We start from the raw sequence: 20,014 nt of genomic DNA on the forward strand, positions 1-20,014 counted from the left end.
CTGATCTTTTCCTTTTTAAATATTTTTTTAGTTGTCAATGGATCTTTATTTATTTATATTTGTTGCTGAGGCTCAAACCCAGTGCCTCATGCATGCCAGGAAAGTGCTCTGCCACTGAGCTGCAACTGAGCCCCTGATTTTTCTTAATAGTCATTTCTTAGGTTGCAACCTGTTTTATTTTTTTGTGCTGGATATTGAACCTAGAACCATTCTACCACAGAGCTACATCACCAGCCCTTTTTATTTTTGATCTTGAGACTGGGTCTTGCTGAATTGCTGAGGCTGCCTTGAACCTGTGATTCTTCTTCCTCAGTCACCCAGAGAGCTGGAATTATAGGCATGCACCACTGTACCTGGCATAATTGTATTTTTGACAGATGGATACTTATAAAAAATGAAATAATTTAGAAGAATTATTTAGGAAGACGAATTGGCGAAGAATTAAGAAAGTCCTGAAAAGCACTCTATCCTAAACCATTTGAATAAAATGTAGGTGAAAAGGAAATTGTGATGATAAATTCTTAAACTATTCTTGGAGGACACTCATACTCTCATCTATTCACTTTCTCTTTGGTAGCAAAATTAAACACGAGATTCCCTAACACTTCTGTATTCTTTTCCTAAGGATATTATAAACAAATGACTACAAACTTGGATGACTTAAAACCCTAATCTACTGTCTCACAGTTCTAGAGGCTAGACAGCTGAGATCAGGTGTTGGCAGGGCATCATGCCCTCTCTGAAACCTCCTCCAAGGGGGGAGTCCTTTCTTGCTTCTAGCTCTTGCTGTTTGCCAGCAACCCTGGGCTTATAGATGCATCACTCCAACGTCTGCCTCCACAACACATGGCTCTTTTTTGTTGTTACGGAGGACTGAACCCAGGAGTGCTTTATCACTGAGTCACATTCCCCATCCCCTTTTTTATTTGAGACATGGTTCCTGAGGCCGGCCTCACATGTGAGCCTCTGAAGTTGCAGAGACAAAGGCAGGCACCACTATGTCTGACTCCCTGTGTCTTTCTGCTTTTATTTTTTTGAGACAGGGTCTCCCTGTATTGCCCAGGCTGGTCTCAAATTTGCGGGTTCAAGTGATCTTCCTGCCTCAGCCTCTTGAGCAGCTGGGACTACAGGCATGCCTCACCATGCTCGATTGTCTCCTTTAAATACTCCAGGTGTGTGAATTTAGAGCCCATACTACTCCAGTATGAACTCATCTTTTTAAAAATTTTTTTTAGTTGCAGGTGGACACAATACCTTCTTTTATTTGTATGTGGTGCTGAGGATCAAACCCAGTGCCTCACATGTGCTAGGCAAATGCTCTACCACTGAGTTACAACCCCACCCTAACCTCAACTCACATCTGCAGTGACCCTATTTCCAAATAAAGTCACTCTCCTGAGGCACTAAGGATTAGGACTTCAACATATTTTGAGGGATACAGTTCAACCCATAACAACTTCAAATACTAGAAAATTGGTTCATACGGCCTGGTTTTTTTTTCATAGCAATTAAAAAAATAATTCAGATGACTTACCTCATAAGTGCTGACTCTGAACTTGATTTTAATCTGATAAAAAGCTTTACAGTTGGCATGATTTTGTGTACATCTTTTTTTTTTTTTTTTGCACGAAACTCTTTGCGTATTATTACTAACAACGATCCTTTGATCACAGTTAATTCTAAGATCCTTTTGGGAATTCAGAATCACGATTCTTGTTCAGCCCAGCAACTCTCCTGATATAACCCCAGGAGCTATCTGCTGTGGCCTTGAGGTTGGTGCAAAGGACATAAGCAGATGTTACATTTAGCACAGCTAAGGCCGAGTTGTGATGACATTTGAGTCCTGGGTGCATTCCTGTTTTGGGGATTTGTTTTTTTTGTTTTTTTGTTTTTGGTGCTGGGGATCGAACCCAGGGCCTTGTGCTTATAAGGCACTCTACTGACTGAGCTATCTCCCCAGCCCTGGGGATTTGTAGTCTCAGAATTTTTTGTTTTTTAAAATCCAACTTAGGTTTCAATTATTTAATTTAGGAAGTTTTGTTTTTTTTTTAATCAGCACCATTATGTGGTACAATTCTAGGGCTTGCTGTCTAATACAGTAGGTACCAGCCCTTTTAACTATTTAAATCAGAAATGGAGGCACACAAATCACATTCCAAATGCTCATTAGCCACATGGAACTGGGGGCTGCTGTTCTGTTGGCAGAGCCTTCTGTCACTGCACCCTTTTGGACAGCCTCGTCTTGATAAATGGCTCCCCCTAGAGTTACTGAGGTACAACCAAGAGGAAGGTCCACCAAGAGTAGGTATATTCTCCAAACCTGACACAAAGAAGCTAGTTTATTTTTTTTCAACAATTAAAACAATTTTTTTTTTTTTAAGTTGTGGATGGACACAATACCTTTATTTTGTTTATCTATATGTGGTGCTGAGGATCAAACCCAACGCCTCACACGGGATAGGCAAGTGCTCTACCACCGAGTCAAAACCCCAGCCAGAAACTAGTTTATTAAAGGTATATTTTATTTTCAAAAAAGACTATCAGTTTCCAAAATTTCAAGTCTCACTAATGTATTCTATTCCCTTTGGAGTTGTGAATTTTTAAGTACTGTGTGGAAAATGCCCTCAATTTGGAGTTGTTACCTGACCTTTTACCCTAAATTGCTTTGTGATAGTATCCTATTTCCTATTGCTGCTGTAACAAAGCCTGTGACCTGAAACAAATTAGGTGTTACCAGGATCATTCTTTTTTTTTTTTTTGCGGTGTTGGGGATCGAACCCAGGGCCTTGTGCTATCTCCCCAGCCCCAGGATCATTCTTTTTAGCAGGCTGTAGGAGAGAATTTGTTTTCTTGATAGTCTTTGGCTCTTGGCCTCCTCCCACCTTCAAAACCAGAGATGGCAGGTTGAAGCCTTCTCATACTGTGTCACTGACACACTCTCGTGCCTGCTTCCCTATTCCCCTTATAAGAATCCTTGTGATTAGAGGGCCCAACTGGATAGATAATCCAGGGTAATCTTGTCTTAGTGCTGATTAGGAATCTTAGTTCCATTGCAATCAAATCCCCTTTGCCATATAATCTAACACATACACCTGTTCTTGGCAGGAGATAAGCATTTTTTAAAAAAATGTTTTTAATAGTTGTAGATGGACACAATACCTTTATTTATTTATTTTTGTGTGACGCTGAGGATCGAACCCAGTGCCTCACACGTGCTAGGCAAGTGTTCTACCACTTAGCCACAACTCCAGCCCCTAAACATCTTTGTTGATTCATTATTCTACTAAACACAGATGTTGGACAGCTCACTCTGCACCTCTGGTTACTGCAGCTGCATGAAATTTGTCTATGTAATCTCTAAAGCCCTTTCAATTCTAACAGGAATCCAAACTGACACAAAGTAATAGTCGCTATTATCAATATCTGTTCATTGAACATATATTAAATAACTATTCTGAAATAAAGTAACTGAATTAGAAATAACTTCCAAAGATATTGGGTTACAATTCATCCAGAATGAGTGTTGGCCAAAGCTCAACATATATAAAATACCAGTAACAGACTTTTCTGCTTAACTTCAAAAAGAAGATGAAAAAATGAATTATTTTAAATAAATTGTGTCTGTTAGACCTCTTCCCTCCACACCTTTTTTTTTGGTACTGGGGACTGAACCCGGGGGTGCTTAACCACTGAGCTACATCCCCAGCCCTTTTTTATATTTTATTTAGAGACAGGGTCTTGCTAAGATGCTTGGTGCCTCCATAAATTGCTGAGGCTAGTTTTGAACTCCAGATCCTCCTGCCTCAGCCTACGGAGCTGCTGGGATTACAGGTATGTGCTACCACGCCTGGACCTCTTCCCCCCCGCCCCCTTTTTTTTTTGCAGTGCTGGGGATTGAATCCAGGGCCTTAAGCTTGTGAGGCAATCACTCTACTGACTGAGCTATATCCCCAGCCCCTCTTTGCCCTTTTTAAGAACAATCTAAAGATTCCTAAATCATTGGGTGAAAGCCATCTTATTTAAAAGGGACAACAAACCTCACCCAAATAAAAATAATTTAAATTCAAGGAAATGAAGTTAGAAGAACTACTGGTAGCAGAATTCATCTTTACTTTCTAACTTACCAAAATGGCTTCTCTAGAAGAAAACATTTAGGATCTTTTGTATTTTGAGTAGTAAAATAGTTCTGTCTCCTTGACATACTAAAGAGTAAGTGTTTTAATCAGAAATTAAAAGTTTAGAAGTAAGTTCATCAGCAGGGACTATCCAATCCATTTCTTTAATTTTTAGTTGTAGATGAACACAATACCTTTATTTATTTATTTTTATGTGGTGCTGGGGATCAAACCCAGTGCCTCACACGTGCTAGGCAAGTGCTCTACCACTGAGCTATACAACCCCAACCCCTATCAAATCCATCTCTATGACAAGTCTTCTTATGAATTTTTTTAAATACCAATGACCCTATTATCAGATGGTGTCTTCCATATTGAAGTACTTCTAATAATGTACCTTAGACATTTTTTACAAGTTGTCACAATATGTATTATTTGCAGAACACAGAATAGTTTCATTTCTTTCGTTTAATCAAAGAAAACATGAATTCTGACTTCGTATATATTCACATATAACTTTCTCTGACATTCAAAACTCAATAGATCAGTGAATCCAGAAGAACTTCTATAATCATTATATGGAGCATACCTATAATGAAGAGGAAAAAAAATTCAACTATAGCATTTACCATAAAAATATTAAAATTAGACTAAATAATTCATCTTAGAGAACTGGGGAGAGTCTAGAAAACATATCCACAAAGAATATCAATAATTTATTTTAAATTTACACAAAAATATGGTCTGAACTATGAAAAAGTAACAAGTCATCTGGTTTTAATGTTTTTTGTGTTTTTTTTTGGTAATGAGGATTGAATCCAAGGGGTGCTTAACCACTGTGCCATCCCCAGCCCTTTTTCTGATATTTTATTTAGAGACAGGGTCTTGCTGAGTTGCTAAGCTGCTAAAATCTGTTTTTAATTTACATAACTTATTTTATCTCTTGATTGGCTGACTGGAATAGTGAAATGGGCAAGGTATTATTTACAGAAAAAAAGAAGCAAAAGATTTGAATAGTCAACCCTAAGTGCTGAGATTGAGTTGTTAAATATGGAAAACAGTGATTTTGTGATCACTATTTTTATTTTTCAGCAGATAAAAGTTGTCTACTTTATTTATACTAATCCATGAAAATTGAAATTTTAAGAAGTTTTCACTTACAAAAGAATAAAAGATTTCTTCAAAAATTTCTTTGTATTTCTGTATTCTGAAACACAATATATATACATATAATGCGAATAACAGCTATATTAGGTGCATATGCATATATATAAAAAATAAACTCTCTTTAATCATGCACAATATATCTTGTTCACAGCTAGGTCTTATCAGGAATTGTTCAACTAGATGTTAGCTGGAACAGAGATAATGAAATGGTCATGCAGAAAAAAATTCCAAAAATCTACTGGAATATAGTCAGCCATTCCACAAATATTGAGCTTCTAGATTACCTGTGCATTCAGCAAGTTGCTGAGTACATTACCATTAACAAAACATACAGTGTTTCTGCTTTCATGGAATTCGCACTCAAGTGCTGGAGATGCCAAACATACTAAAAAACACACACACAAATTATGATAACTTGTCAGAAGTGCTTTGAAGGCAATGTGTAAAGAACTATTAGATTTTTTAAAAATAATATAATTTTGGTTTCATTCTTAAGCACGACTGTCTTTGAACACAGTAAAAAATTTATGATTAACAAATAAAAAATAATTGCGGGATGCAGTGGCACACACCTCAGGGGCTTGGGAGGCCGAGGCAGGAGGATCTTGAGTTCAAAGCCAGCCTCAGCAAAAGCGAGGCACTAAGCAACTAAGACCCTGTCTCCGAATAAAATACAAAATAGGGTTGAGGATGTGGCTCTGTGGTCGAGTGCCCCTGAATTCAATCCCTGGTACCAAAAAAACAAAAACAAACCAAAACAACACCACCAACAAAAAACAACAATAAAAACCAACTGATTATGCTAAAAGATGCTGGAGTTAAGGTATTAAAAATCCATAAATGTGTCACAGACAGAAACCTGGCACTACAAGCATAAGCCTAAAAAACAAAACAAACTACTGTATTTAAAAAGAGGTCAAATTAACTTGTATAATCTCATAACCTATAGAAAATGTATACTTACTATAGTAGTAACTCCAAAATTTACTCCAAACCATTTCTTCTTTTATACTCTAAAACATCTTCATTATGCTGTTTGATGAGCTACAAGTTAACAGTTAAAATTAGAAATGTAGTCTTCCTGGCAACTTAAAGAGAAGGAAACTAAGTAATGATGCTTACATTGTATAATAGGAACAGAACGGATTGCTATTCTAGTGAGAAATAAAAAGCTAAGAGATTCAAAAGTCCCAAAACCATGAATGGAATACATTTGTTGACCACAATCTGACATACTAAATATGAGAAGATAACCCTTAAACATTTAAATTGAAATTGTGTGAAAAATATTATTCTACTTGGTGGGTAATAAATATAATGGAAAGCCTTACCACAGAGGGACAAAATGAACACGGCACAGAAGAACTTGGATGTTACAGATTCAGGCTGGTTGGTGAGTGTGGGTTACACTTCTTATCTTAGAAGTTTAAACCTGTGAGTGGCATGCCAATCATCCCTCAACTATCTGTGTATTAATTAGATGTCAGAGGACAGTTACTTTCTTAGAACCACTGACAGAATATGCAACTGGAACAATGGTTGATAAGGACCTTTATACAATCAAAGATCCAGTTTCAATCATTAGTGCTTAAACAGCAATCAAGCTTTCATTTAGGAAACATCTTAAACCAAGAATGTATAAAATTTCATTATATATTGGATGTGGTGGTACACATCTGTAATCTCAGCTACTTGGGAGGCTGAGGCAGGAGGATCACAAGTTTGAGACCAGTCTCAGCAACTTGGGGAGACCCTGTCTCCAAAAAAAAAAAAAAGAAAGAAAAGAAATTCCATTATAACAAATATTGAAAAAGATTAGTTACTGTTAAATTGTAAGTGACCTTCAACATCTTCTATCCCTTCCCATTAAAAGATATGAACCCCTTTACTTTCTGCTTTGTTTTCTTGGTACAGGGGATTAAACCCAGGGGTGCTCTAACGTGGAGATGCATTGTTAGTCCCCAACTCATTTTGCTTTGTTTGTTTTTGTGGTGCTGGGGATTGAACCTAGGGCCTTGTGCACATGAGGCAAGCACTTTACTAACTGAGCTATATCCCTAGCCCCCAATCCTTTTTTTCAAAGACAGGATTTCAAACTTGAGATCTGAGACTGGCCTCAAACTTGGGATCCTCCTGCCTCAGTCTCTCAAGTAGCTGGGATTACAAGTATGTGCCACTGTACCTCGCTGATCTAAACCACTTTGAAGAGAAAATCCAAAATAAGAGATTTAAGTGTAGTGGTGCATGCCTGGAATTTCAGTGACTCTGGAGTCTGAGGTGGGAGGATCCCAAGTTCCAAGCCAGTCCCTGCATTTCCCAGGCCCTAAGAAACTTTGTGAGACCTTTTCTCAAAAAATAAAAGGGCTTGGAGTGTGGCCCAGTGGTTAAGCCCCCTGGGTTCAATCCTATGTACATAACACAAAAACAACTAATACAACAGATACTTTTAGTCAATTTAAAAAAAATAATTTTATCTCTAGAGTAGCAATCTTTTACAGTGGTGTGGCAAGGCTCTGCAGTAAGGGGAAATGGGTTCAGCAAACTTTCAAACTTCTTCATCTGTTAAGGGGTCAACAATAATAGTATGTATCACATAAAAACGATTAAATGGGAGTAAAGCACTTGGCATAAAGACAGCATCAACGAATACTCTGCTATACACCAAGTACAATTTTCAACAAAGTATTTATGCAAACATAGATTAATTCCTAACGTTTTGATGTTTGGGGCTCAGTAGTAGAGGGCTTGCCTAGTGTACAAGAGGCCCTGGATTCCATCCCCAGCATGGCAAAAAAAAAAAAAAAAAAAAAAAAGATGAACCTTTTTTGGCACTGGGATTGAACCCAGAGGTTCTCACATCCCCAGCCCTTTATTTTATTTTATTTAGAGACTAGGTCTACCTAAGTTGCTTAGGGCCTTACTAAGTTGCTGAGGCTGGATTTGAAATCGCAATGCTCCTACCTCAGCCTCCCAAACCGCTGGGATTACAGGCACAAGCCACCATGCCCGGCAAGACCAACAGACTTTTTTAAACCCTAATGTTTTGGACGTCTAATGAAATTTAACTTGTGCAACTTCTTCACTGCTTATGTGTTCACTGCTATATCATTGAAAGGGGTTCCTTCAATCCCAAAAGACTTTCAATACTAATTAAGAAATAAAATTTTGGTAAAACTGCTATTCCTCACAAGACTATCCTACCTAACAATGAAAAACAGAAATTTGAACCTTATCATATTTTTTCCATACTGCTGAAATCTTAATTTCTCTTTAGTTCTTTTTAGGATCCCCTTTAGGGAGAAATAGATTATTAGAGATACATGAATATTATATTGTACGGGAATTTTGTCTCCAAACATTACGACTGCAATATTCAATCTCACACTGCCCTCCACTGTGTGGGGACCTGTGCTGGGGACTAAATTACTCACATAAAACCACAGGAAGCCAGTGGTACCCAAGGTCAGTCCAACTTTCAGCCAGTCAGGTTTGTCGTTCGGCGGATCTCGCAGGTAGAACTTTGACCGTGCCGAAGCTGAAAGGGAACAGAGACGCTCTAATTTATGGCCTTGCAGGAAAAAGAGCTCGCGTTTACGCGTAATCGCATTGAGTTCTTCCTTCGACCCCCACCCCCACTAAGCAGCGCGGAAACGCGTTGAGAGAGCGCAGTAGCTCGCCGCCAGCCAGCAGCGGGCGCCCCCAAGCCTCGCGAAGGGCGGGACTCAGACCCGCGGTGGGCCGCAGAGGCGTCCGAGGGTCCCCTCCTGGGGTGTGCAGGACCCCGCCTGCAGAACGCGGGAGGAGGACCGAGGGGGACCAGGTGGGCTCCGGGCCCTGGCCGGCGAAGGTCACAGCAGGCCGAGGGCGGGTTGCGGCCGCCTGCTGTCCACGAGAGCCAGGATCGCCCTGGGCAAGGGAAGGCTGAGGATCGAGGGGGCGTGCAGGGGCAGGGACACTCACGACCGCTGGGGAGCCTGGCGGGGGCCAGCAGCCGCGAGCAGGAGCGCAGCAGCGCGGACGACGCCATGTCTCGGGCAGGCTCCGCCTCCGCCCCGCCCCTCCTCCCGCGAGTCTGCGCGGCCGCAGCGCCCCCTGGCGGCGGGAGCGCCGGAGCTCGGGGCAGCGCGAAGGAGTCCTGCCGGCTAGGGTTCCCCAGCGCCCCCGGCCTCCGTCTTTTGTCTGTAAAGTGGGGTTAGAAAGGAAAAGGTTAAAGGGGCGGGGGCAGGCAGTTTCCCCACGTCTCTGGTCTTCCGAGAGTTTCTTGTCACCCCCTTCCCAGGGGCACTCATCAAAAGGTTCACCAAACTGTTCCTATGTGAGCCAGAAAACGAAAACCGAGTGTTGTGCTGACGAACAACTAACATTTGGCTTGAGTTGGGCGTTACGCACCGTATGGTTTACATTCGTTGTCTTTTCATCTTCACCAGGACCACCCGACATGCCGGCGATTATCATCATCAATTTACAGATTAGCTCAAAGAAGAGGGCTCATCCAAGGCGACATTTCATGCCCTGCTTTTGAAAAGACCTTTTAACAGTGCCTAAAGTGTTTACACTCAAGGTCATACTGAAGTCTCATAACACTGAGAGGTGGAGAGAATTCTTGTACAAGTGAAAGTGCCCTGACCGGCTCAGGATCACACAGATTGAGTACCAGGTGTTCCGACCCCAGCTCTAGTGATCCTGTTAGCCCACCTATTTAATAGGCTTGTACTGTCCCTGAGGCCAGGAGCCTGGAGACCAGGGTTCAAACCACCACTCCTGCTCACCACATTTCAGCTGTATGATTTTTAGTTCAAGTATTTAATCTCTCTGTACTTTAGTTTTACATCTGGAACATAAAACCTAGCCTGTAGGTCTTTCGGAAGCTTAAGAAAGTGAGTAGTAAACAACTTTTTGTTGAAAGACATTGTTCTGATCAGTGTTCTGATTTAGCACAACTGAGCCAGATTTTTGTGCATTCAATTCTCAGTTAAATGTGATGTCTAAAAACCAAGTAAACATATGTATAGGTAATAGATGATACATTTTAACCCTTAAAAGTATTTCTTTAAAACCAATGCCATTTAGATTCATTTTAAAAGCAAAATGTTAGCAAGTTTTTTCCTTCTATATATTTTTACCAATTTCATTTTAAGACTTTTTTTTTTTTTTTTAAACCCAAAAGTGTTGACCAAAGAGTAAAATAGTTGTCTTACAATTTCTGGCTCTTTTTCAGATGTAAATGATGGCTAAATAGGTTGCTAAATTGTGAGTCACTTTAGAGTTTGTAACCTAGTTTGAGCCTCCTGGACTCATGCTCCAGTAAGCAAACCACCCAACTAATGCGCTGAGTCAGTTGTTGGCTCTCAGCTTCTTGGCTTCTTGTCCACTCAGCAACCCGTCAGTTGTATATCCTTTCTACACCACTCCTCAGAAACTTGTCCTGGTGAAGCTTTTGCCAGTTTCCAACAAGTTGAAACAGAAGCCACATTTAGTCAGAGTATTTAGAACCAGTGAGCAAATTACTAATATCAGTGCCTGTTCTAAGAAAGACTATTTTGTTCTTTTTCAGAGCTTTGGTCCCTGTATTCTTTTACTAGTGTGTATTTTGGGAAAGTGATGAAGTATAAGCACATTGCTCACAGCATGTTAGAGCTGATGGAACCCTACACTTGGAGTAGGCAGCTGTAGGTGAAATTCCATCTGAAAAGAATCCTGATGAAGCATTTCCAGCTAGGAGCTAATAGCTATTATATTTTCGTAGAAGATGCTTCATAACATTCATTTAAGTCATTTCCTAAATTTGAATGCTAAAATCTTATTCATGAACCAGGTGAAGACAGAGAAAATTTGAGTTAGCAACTAGAAAAGCAAAGTTTTAGTTCAATATTTTTCCATTAGGACACGTTACTCAACTCATGTACACCTTCCAGAGAGGGTTAAAGAAGAGCAAGAGTTGAAAATAGCATAAGATGTAAAACCACTATGTTTATTGATTTATGGTACGTAAGAACTGTATAGATCAAGTGGCTAGGCATATAGTTCAGTTGGTAGTTTGCCTTGCATGTATAAGACCCTGGGTTCAATCCCCAGCACTGAAAAAAAAAAAAAGAAAAAAAAAAATAGATAAAATTTTGGACCTAGAGAGAGATGGACTTCCTCTTCTATCTATAAGTTTTTATTAAAGAAAAAAAAATCAAAGACAATAGAAAAATGCTAACATTCATTAAATCTGGGTAACAAGTACATAAAATTTGTGTCATTATTCTGTAAAATATAGTTATCCAGATATGAGTCTCAATAGAGAACATTTTACATATATGAAGGTGGAGAATTTTTATTCTATATATCCCTTTTGTAGAATTAAAGTCTGTAACCTAAATGATTTTATCTATCTTTGGTCAATTTTTTTGGAAGCTGTGTACGTGTGTGTGTGTGTGTGTGTGTGTGTGTGTGTGTGGTGCTGGTAATGGGACCCATAGCCTATGAATACTAGGAAAGAGCTCTACTGCTGAGTTGCATCCTCAACTCTGGAGGAGACATTTTGACCACAGTGACATGGAAGTATATAGGTTTAGATGTTTGAACATCAGTAGCAGCAGCTGCAGCATCATAGAGTCTTGTTTACGAAAACTTGGAAGCGGCAGTCATTCACAGCATAACTCAAATGAAATCTCTATTTGTCAAATTGTGGTGATCAGAGTACATATTTTATTGTTAAGTTCAGGTTATCAAGTCACTGTGTGGTCAGATGGCTATGATTTATAGGTGCATTTTAAATTGAAATCAGACTAGTATTCACTGAACCTTAAAAACTGCTATTTATGTTGGGCCTGGTAGTGTGTGCCTGTAATCTCAGCTACTTGGGAGTCTGAGGCAGAATGGCAAGTTCAAGGCCAGCTTGGGCAACTTGGAGATCCTGTCTCAGAGGATTTAAAAAAAAGAAACAAGAAAAAACTCAGCATTAGGGCACTTACCTAGCATGCACAAGCCCCTGGGTTCAATCTCCAGGACCCCAGGACTGAGGGGAGGAGGGAAAGCTATTTAAACTGGGTTTGGTGGCACATCCCTGTAATCCCAGTGGCTTGGGAGGCTGAGGCAGGAGAATGGAAAGTCCAAAACCAGCCTCAGCAACTTAGCTAGGCCCAAAGCAACTTAGGAAGACCCTGTGTCTAAATAAAAGTAGAAAAAAAGGGCTGGGATGTGGCTCAGGGGTTAAGGGTCCCTGGGTTCAATCCCTACTACCAACAAAACAGAGCAGTAACAACAAAAACTATTTGTTACCAGTCAAAAAGAATTAACATTTGCCAAGCTATTATTGCCGCCTTACTTAAGTATGTATTCAGTTTCTGGTGGAAACCACTGTGGCAAAGACAAGAAATGTGCTTCCCCTGAAGGGAAAGAGAATATTATGTAAAGGAAAAAATTTAAAAACCCATAGCAAATAATATTGTAGGGATTTTTGAAAATGAGGCCAGAGATTTGGAAACTCAAGTTAGTGACTTAAAAAAACAAAGAAAAAAAAAAAAAAAAAGACAATTTTTCTATTTTTTTGGGGGGGGGGTACTAAAGATTGAACTCAGGGGCCCTCAACCACTAAGCCACATCCCCAGCCCTATTTTGTATTTTTACTTAGAAACAGGGTCTCAATGAGTTGCTTAGTGCCTCCTTTTTGCTGAGGCTGGCTTTTAAACTCATGATCCTCCTGCCTCAGCCTCCCCAGTCACTGGGATTACCATTTATTAACTCTTGGCACTATTTCCTGAGCTTTAGGACTTCTATTGAGAAAGTCATTGCCTATGCCTATAAGCTGGAGTGTTGACTGTATAGTTTCTTTTAGGAATTGCATAGTTTCTGGTCTAATTCTGAGGTCTTTGATCCATTTTGAGTTGACTTTTGTCTCTCTAAATTGCTTCGGGCCTTGCTAAATTGCTTCGGGCCTTGCTAAATTGCTGAGGTTTGCTTGAACCTGTGATACTACTGTCTCAGCTTCCAAAGCTGCTGGGATTATAGGCGTGCACCACTGCACCCAGCTAATTTTATTATGTTTTAATAGTTCAGATTGTTGAAAGGCTTCTGGAAGGAGTGACTTTTGCAGATATTTACGAAATAACAATTTTTTTTTAATGAATTTCAAGTCTGTACTTAATTTTATATATACTATTTTAAAAAGTTAAGGTTAAGCAGGGCATGGTGTGCAAACCTCCAATTCCAGTAATCTGGGAGGCTGAATCAGGAGGATTGCAAGTCAGAGGTCTACCTTGGCAATTTAGTGAGACCCTGTCTCAAAATAAAAAAATGAAAATAACTGAGAATGTAGCTCAGTGGTAATTGTAAAGTGCCCCTAGATTTAATCCTGTGTCAAAACAAAACAAAAACAAAAACAATAAAACCTAAAAATCTGGCCACTTTTCAAACTGAAACACAAATTCCTGTAGATAGAATTCCTCAAACTTTTGAAGAGAGATTAGCGAATTCAAGGAAATTCCAGAATTTAACTGCTAAAATCTTATTTATGACCCAAGTGAATAGAGGGCAAACAACATAGCAGAACACCTAAATTTTAGCCTCAAGATTTTTCCACTGGGAAATGTCTTATTCAACTCAAACTTTTCAGAGAAGGGTAAAAAAGAACAATTTGAAAACTGTGAAGTATCTGTGTAAACAAATTTAGAAGAGCAAACCCACTGCACATCTTGTTTAATGATTCATGATGCAAAGAACGCTAGAGATCGAATTCAGGATCTGGAGAGATAATCAAGGGCAAAAAAGCTCTTATGTCTTAAAATTTTTTAGAGCATCACTTTAAAAAGTTCTTTTTTTTTTTTTTTTTTTTTTTTTGTTAACGACATGCGGAAGGGGTCCTATTCATATCCAGACTGACCTTGCCCACTGGAGCAGTTGCCTCTAATGTCCTTGCACGATACTCTTGTGTCTAAGGTTTTATGACCTGTGGTGATGGGTAACTCAACAGTCACATTATTAAACACTAGCTCCAAGCCAGTTCCACGAGGGTCAGACCCTGAACCCCTCCACTACAGCAAGGTGACTCATACAGTCCATCCCTCACCCTTGCATTGTTTGGCCTCAACAATTAAATAAATCATACACTCGGGCTGCGGAGCTCCTTTGGCCAAGTACAAATAGGTCACTTCAGATCTGGGTAAAGACCTCTCTAGGTTCATCTTAAGAAATATTCACGGACATCGCAGCCAGGTCCTTCACGCTTTTCACACTCGATTAAACCCTTTCCTCTCCAGGTCTGTTTACAAGCCCCCACTGCGGTGAAGCCTTGTAGCCTTTTCATTTTCCCCTCTGCCTCTGCTCCCTAATTTGAAGCTGCGGTCATGACCCACAGCGCTTCTTGAACACCTGCACCTGCATTTCAGGCTCAAACCGTGACCACACGGTGTGGGAGAGGCTCAATGCATGAAAGCCAGTCTAGCAAGAAGGAGCAGAAAGGCGATTTTCGACGAGGAGGCGGTCGGAAGCATCGCTAGCCGCGATCTCGTCCCTCCCCCGGGCGCCTCCCAGGCGCGGCTCTTGCGAAGGACGCTCGAGGCCCGCCCAGACCCTCTCCACCTCCGCAGGCCGGCCAGCCTCCGGGTTCCCGGCAAGCTCCGGGACGGCGAGGGTGGGACGGAAGGTCACCGCGCCTGCGTGCTAGGAGGCGTGACCCGGGTGGGAAAGCCCTCTGCGTCCGCCATTTTGGCTGCCTCTGTCGGTCTGTTCAGTTACCACGTGAACCGCCGACGGAGACCCGTGGGGGGAGGGAGGCGGCGGCAGCGTTAAGTGAGAAAGGAAAAAAGACAACGAGGAGAAGGAGGTGTCCGGGAAGGGCGACGCGGCGACACCGGAAGCCTGGTGGTGGCGGCGGATCGGGGTATTCGGGGCTGAAGTGGCTAGGCATCGGAGGCGGTCGGACAAACAGACTGACCGAGCCGGGTGGTGGCGGGAGCCTCGGGAGGAGCCGGAACGATGCCGGCCGTGAGCCTCCCGCCCAAGGAGAACGCGCTTTTCAAGCGGATCTTGGTAAGTGTGAGGCTCCGGGCAGCCAGCGGGGAGGATTTAGCCGGCAGCGGGGCCTGTCAGTCCGAGCCTCGGGCCGGCGGGCGCCCAGCCACCCCCGCCCGGGACCCCGCCTTCGTAGTACTCGCGAGGCCGAATGCACTCCTCCGTCCCCTCCCTGTGGCTCCCACTTCGACCCGCGCGCCGGGGACCACAGGCTTCCCCCTCCCGTCCCCGCGCTTTCGAGGCCCTGGTTCCGGACTAGGCCCCGACCTCCCGGCTTCTAGATTGTTGGTTTTCACCCTTCCCGAGCGAAGAGGGGAGAGGCCTGGCCTCTGGCAGGGAAGCGGGCAGCGCGGGCAGTAGTAGCGGCCCGGTTGGTGCAGGAATATTGCCGGCAGGCCAAGGTGGCACCCTTGGAAGGAACAGGTGGTGCGGATGCGGCACGACTCATTCATTGCCTGAACGCGGTTCTCTCCCCATCGGCAGTCCCTCCCTCTTTCTCCCCTCCTGGGATTCACCTGTCCCCGCCCGGCCCGGGGTCATTGAATGACCTGGGAGGAGGAAAAGGAGGCGGGAGTTCAGTGGAGGGAAGAAAGCTTTGCAGTCAGCTACCTCCTTATAGTTGGTTGCATATCTGAGTTTGAAGCTTCTCACGTCCTCTCCGGTTCCCTTCTTTCTGGAGTAGGGAAGAGGCATTTATTTCTCGGTTTCCTAGCGGGAAACAGCCCCACCCCATCACCCTCCTCAGGAGGTGGGGCCCATTGCGAGGGGGCGGTCTGGTAGGAAGTGAAAAGTTGAGTCTTTTAGTTGAGACGTTCTAGACAGACTTTCTTAACTCCCTGAAATGTATTAACACTGATGCAAAAACTTAACAGAAGAGGAAACACAAGAACTTTTAAATTGGATCTTGTTGATGCTGGCTCAAGTTTATTCTCTACATTTCAAATGTGTGCAGATTGCCCTTTTTAAAAACTGAGTGCTTTGATATTTGTAGGGACTGTTTACATTGTAAAATATGCCCCTGTAGCCTTGGAGCTATAATTAATACATTGTATCACATTTTTTGTTTGGCATTTAGTGTGTGGGTTGTCCCTTTCTTGCAAACATTACTTTATGAAAGAATTAGCTGAACTTGCCAAACTTAAGTATTAAATTTTGGAGGGTGTGTGTGGAAGCATTCACCTTTTCTCTTGCAATTGTGATTATTTCAGTTGTTTGAGATTCAGAGATTCCAGTTTTCCTAGAAATAATCATTCACGCCAAACTATGATTTTTTTTTTCAGAATAATCCATGTCAGATTTCAGTTCATGTTTAAAACATTAGAAAATTTTATCCAGTTCCACATAACTCTCAGTTACCCTGAGATCCGTGTTAGCATTTTGTTTTTAAGGCTAATTGGAAACCGGGAATGGTTGGACAGTTCTGTAATTTCAGTGAGGCTGAGACAGGAGGATCTCAAGTTTAGAAGCCGGCCTCAGCAACTTATTGAGGCCCTAAGCAACTCAGTGAGACCCTGTCTCTAAATAAAATACAAAAAAGGACTGGGGGTGTGTCTCAGTGGTTAAGCACCTCTGGGTTCACTCCATGATAGCAAAAAACAAAACAAAACAAACAAACAAACAAAAAACCAAAGTAATTGAAGCCTAAGTGTCATTGTTCAGGATGTAATATATATATCGTGCTGGGGATTGAACCCACGGCCTGTGGTTTTCTAAGCAGGTACTCTCCCACTGAGCTACATTCCCTGCCTTTATTTTTTATACCTTTAAAAAACATTTTAAAGAGGCTAATTGATATGTAGGTATAGGTTTGAACACAGTTTTATTGCAGTTTATCTTAACATCCCCCTTTCCTTTTTTTTTTTTATACTCTTTCCCTTTCCCTAACACTAATGCCTTGCAAAACTTACAGTTCATAATCATTACAATCTATCAGTCTTAGATTTCCCCAATTTTTCTTGTACTCATTTATGCATGTGTATTTAGTTCTATGCAGTTCTATTACATGTGGAGATTCTGCCTTCACAGTCAAGGTATAAAACAGTTCCATCAACACCAAGGATCCCCTGATGTCCTTTTTCTTAGAACCATATCCACTCATCTCCTTCCCATCCCCTATGCCCCCAACCTCTAGTAACCACTGCTAATCTGTTTGCTACTTGTATTATTTTTGTCATTTCAAGAATGTTTACTATAAAGAAATCATATAGTATATAATTTTTTGGGATTTGTCTTTTTTATGCTGCAGAATTCCTTTGGGATTCATCTAAGTTGTTGCTCGTATCAGTAGTGTGTCCCTTTTATTGCTAAGTAGTAGTCCATTATATAGATTTACCAGTTTGTTTAACCATACATGTAATAGCAGTTCTCCCCTCTACCTACCAATACTGCAGATTGAGCACAGGGCCTCATGCATTCTAGGAAAGCACTGTACCACTGAACTGTATTCCCAGCCCTGCAATTTCTTCTTTTTTTTTTTTTTGTACTGGGGATTTAACCCAGGGGCACTTTATCATTGAACTACATCCCCAACCCTTTTTTATTTTTTATTTTGAGACAGGGTCTCACTAAGTTGATTAAGGCCTTGCTAGGTTGCTGAGGCTGGTCTTGAACTTGGGATCCTCCTGCCTCACCCTCCTGAGTCTCTGGAGTTACAGGTGTGCGCCATTGCATCTGGCTCCTGTCCAGCAATTCTTAGGCATTTCAGACAGTTTTTCTTCAGTTGTAGTGATAGTGGGCAAATCTTTAATTCCATTGTTAAAATCACAGTGCTCAGTGATTTACTGTGACAAAGTATATGCAAAAGAAATGTGAAAACATGAAATAGTAAAGAGAAATAATGTCCTTATCCTTCTTTTATATTAGGAATGAAGAAAATATTAATCAGAAGGATAGTTTTTTTCCCAGATAACTTCTGCTTGCTCAGTGTTAGTTCTTTATTTTAAACTTTTTTTTCCTTTCCTTGATGATAAAGGTGGACATACTCGAATGGTTAAATCAAATGTTAGTAAGTTGGTAACTGTTAAATCATTCTGGCAGCATTCATTTTATTTATTTATCTGTTTATTTATTTAGGATACCAGGGATTGAGCTAGGGGGCACTCAACCACTGAGCCACATCCCCAGCCCTAGTTTGTATTTTATTTAGAGACAGTGTCTTACTGAATTGCTTAGAGCCTCGCTGTTGTTGAGGTTGGCTTTGAACTCAAGATCCTTCTGCCTCAGCCTCTGGAGCCACTGGGGTTACAGGCATGCACCATGGTGTCCAGCAGCATTCAGTTTTTGCAGTCTTTATTTGTTGCACTATATTTGTTTATAAACTTAAATAGGAAATGAAGTCAGTTTATGCTTTCTAAAAATGTGAAATTTCAATTTAAAAATAATGAAAATGTTTTGACCTTAATATTTTAACCGGGAACCTGGATTATATCATTTTGCAAAATTTCGGTTTCTGCAGTGGATTTGCCTAGCTTGATTTAGTTTAGTTGATATCTAAAATTAAATTCTGTTGCACATTTGGCCCTTCCGATTTTTCAGTTTATTCTATTTCTGAGTAAGCTTTGACACAAGTTAGTCAAAATGTCTGCATAATGTTTCTTGTCCATAATTTGTTAATTTAATATGATATATATATGTAAGATTTTGTTTAAAGAATTGTGTTTGCCAGAAGTTTTCTTCTTTGTTTTTGAGACAGGGTCTTGCTGTGCTGTTCACCCTTGAATTTGTGATATTCCTGCCTCACCCTCCCTATTCTTTGAGATTACAGGTGTGCACTATTGCACCTGGCTATTGTCAATACTCTAAGATGGACATTTTTATTAAGCAAACAGATTGAGATTAAGGTTAACAGCTAGTTTTAGAGTCAAGAAACAGACTTTTGGGTTTTTTTTTTACCCCAGGGCACTTATATACTTGTCTTAGTGTTTAGACGTTTTGGGTAGCAGTGTAAGAGGAGGGAAGGGTTCTTTTTTAGGCAAAGGAGTTGTAGTTGTTAGGCTTGCATGCATTGTAAATTATTTCATATGATTTTTGGAAAAAGGGCTGTTTTTATAGTTGTAGACAGGTAAGTTTTTGTTGCTGAAAAAATTCATATTAGGAATTGTTAACAAGTAGGTTTCCATATGCCCATGAAAGTTCAACTGACTTATTTATTTAACTTTGTGCATGTGGGTGAAACTGGGGATCAGACTTGGGTAGGTTGATTTAAATTAGACTTCTGTGTGATAGAATTCTAGTTTTGCAAGTGAACATAGATAGTTGCTTTGAAATTGGTTTCCAGAGACTTTTGGTTATTATTTCCTGTGTTTAGAATATAACAAAGAAAAAACAAAAATGGAAACAATGTTTTACATGCTGTGAAGTTCCTTCTATACTTAGTAACCAAAAGTTTAACCTAGAATAATTTTTTTTTGTTTTTTCTTTCTATCCTATTGGAGATTGAACGCAGGGCCTAGCATGCTAGGCAAAGTGCCCTACCACTGAGCCACACACCCAGCCAGAAACTAGAATAAATGTGTGCTTTAAAGTTTTCCAGAGTGGGAGGAGGGGTGGAAAGATGTTGGTTAATGGATACAGGGGTCCGGTTGGAGAGGAGTGACTTCTAGTGTTCTACAGCACAATAGGGTAACCGTGGTTGGCATAATTAATCGTGTGTTTCAGAGTAACTAGTAGAGGATTTTGAATCTTCCCAGCATGAAGAAATGATAAATCTGTGAGGTTATGGATATACCTGTTTTTCC

General features: G+C 40.9%; 2 protein-coding genes across 2 annotated transcripts in view; one reads left to right on the top strand and one right to left on the bottom strand.

Annotated features, from left to right (window-relative positions):
* Positions 1–2,697: 2,697 nt before the first annotated feature.
* On the bottom strand, positions 2,698–15,996 carry Ndufc1 (NADH:ubiquinone oxidoreductase subunit C1). Its single transcript, XM_047566105.1, has 5 exons — positions 15,888–15,996; positions 9,243–9,461; positions 8,714–8,817; positions 6,247–6,326; positions 2,698–4,704 (listed from the first exon to the last, which is right to left on the bottom strand). The coding sequence occupies exons 2-4, from the start codon at positions 9,307–9,309 to the stop codon at positions 6,267–6,269; spliced, it is 231 nt and encodes a 76-aa protein (XP_047422061.1). The 5' UTR covers positions 9,310–9,461; positions 15,888–15,996; the 3' UTR covers positions 2,698–4,704; positions 6,247–6,266.
* Positions 14,963–20,014, top strand: part of Naa15 (N-alpha-acetyltransferase 15, NatA auxiliary subunit) — an 81,145-nt gene continuing 76,093 nt past the window's right edge. The window contains 1 exon segment of the mRNA XM_047567137.1: positions 14,963–15,296. Coding sequence (XP_047423093.1) covers positions 15,243–15,296 — 54 coding nt within the window. The 5' untranslated portion in view covers positions 14,963–15,242.

This window comes from Sciurus carolinensis, chromosome 10 (genome assembly GCF_902686445.1).
Source record: "Sciurus carolinensis chromosome 10, mSciCar1.2, whole genome shotgun sequence".
Taxonomy (NCBI): Eukaryota; Metazoa; Chordata; class Mammalia; order Rodentia; family Sciuridae; genus Sciurus; species Sciurus carolinensis.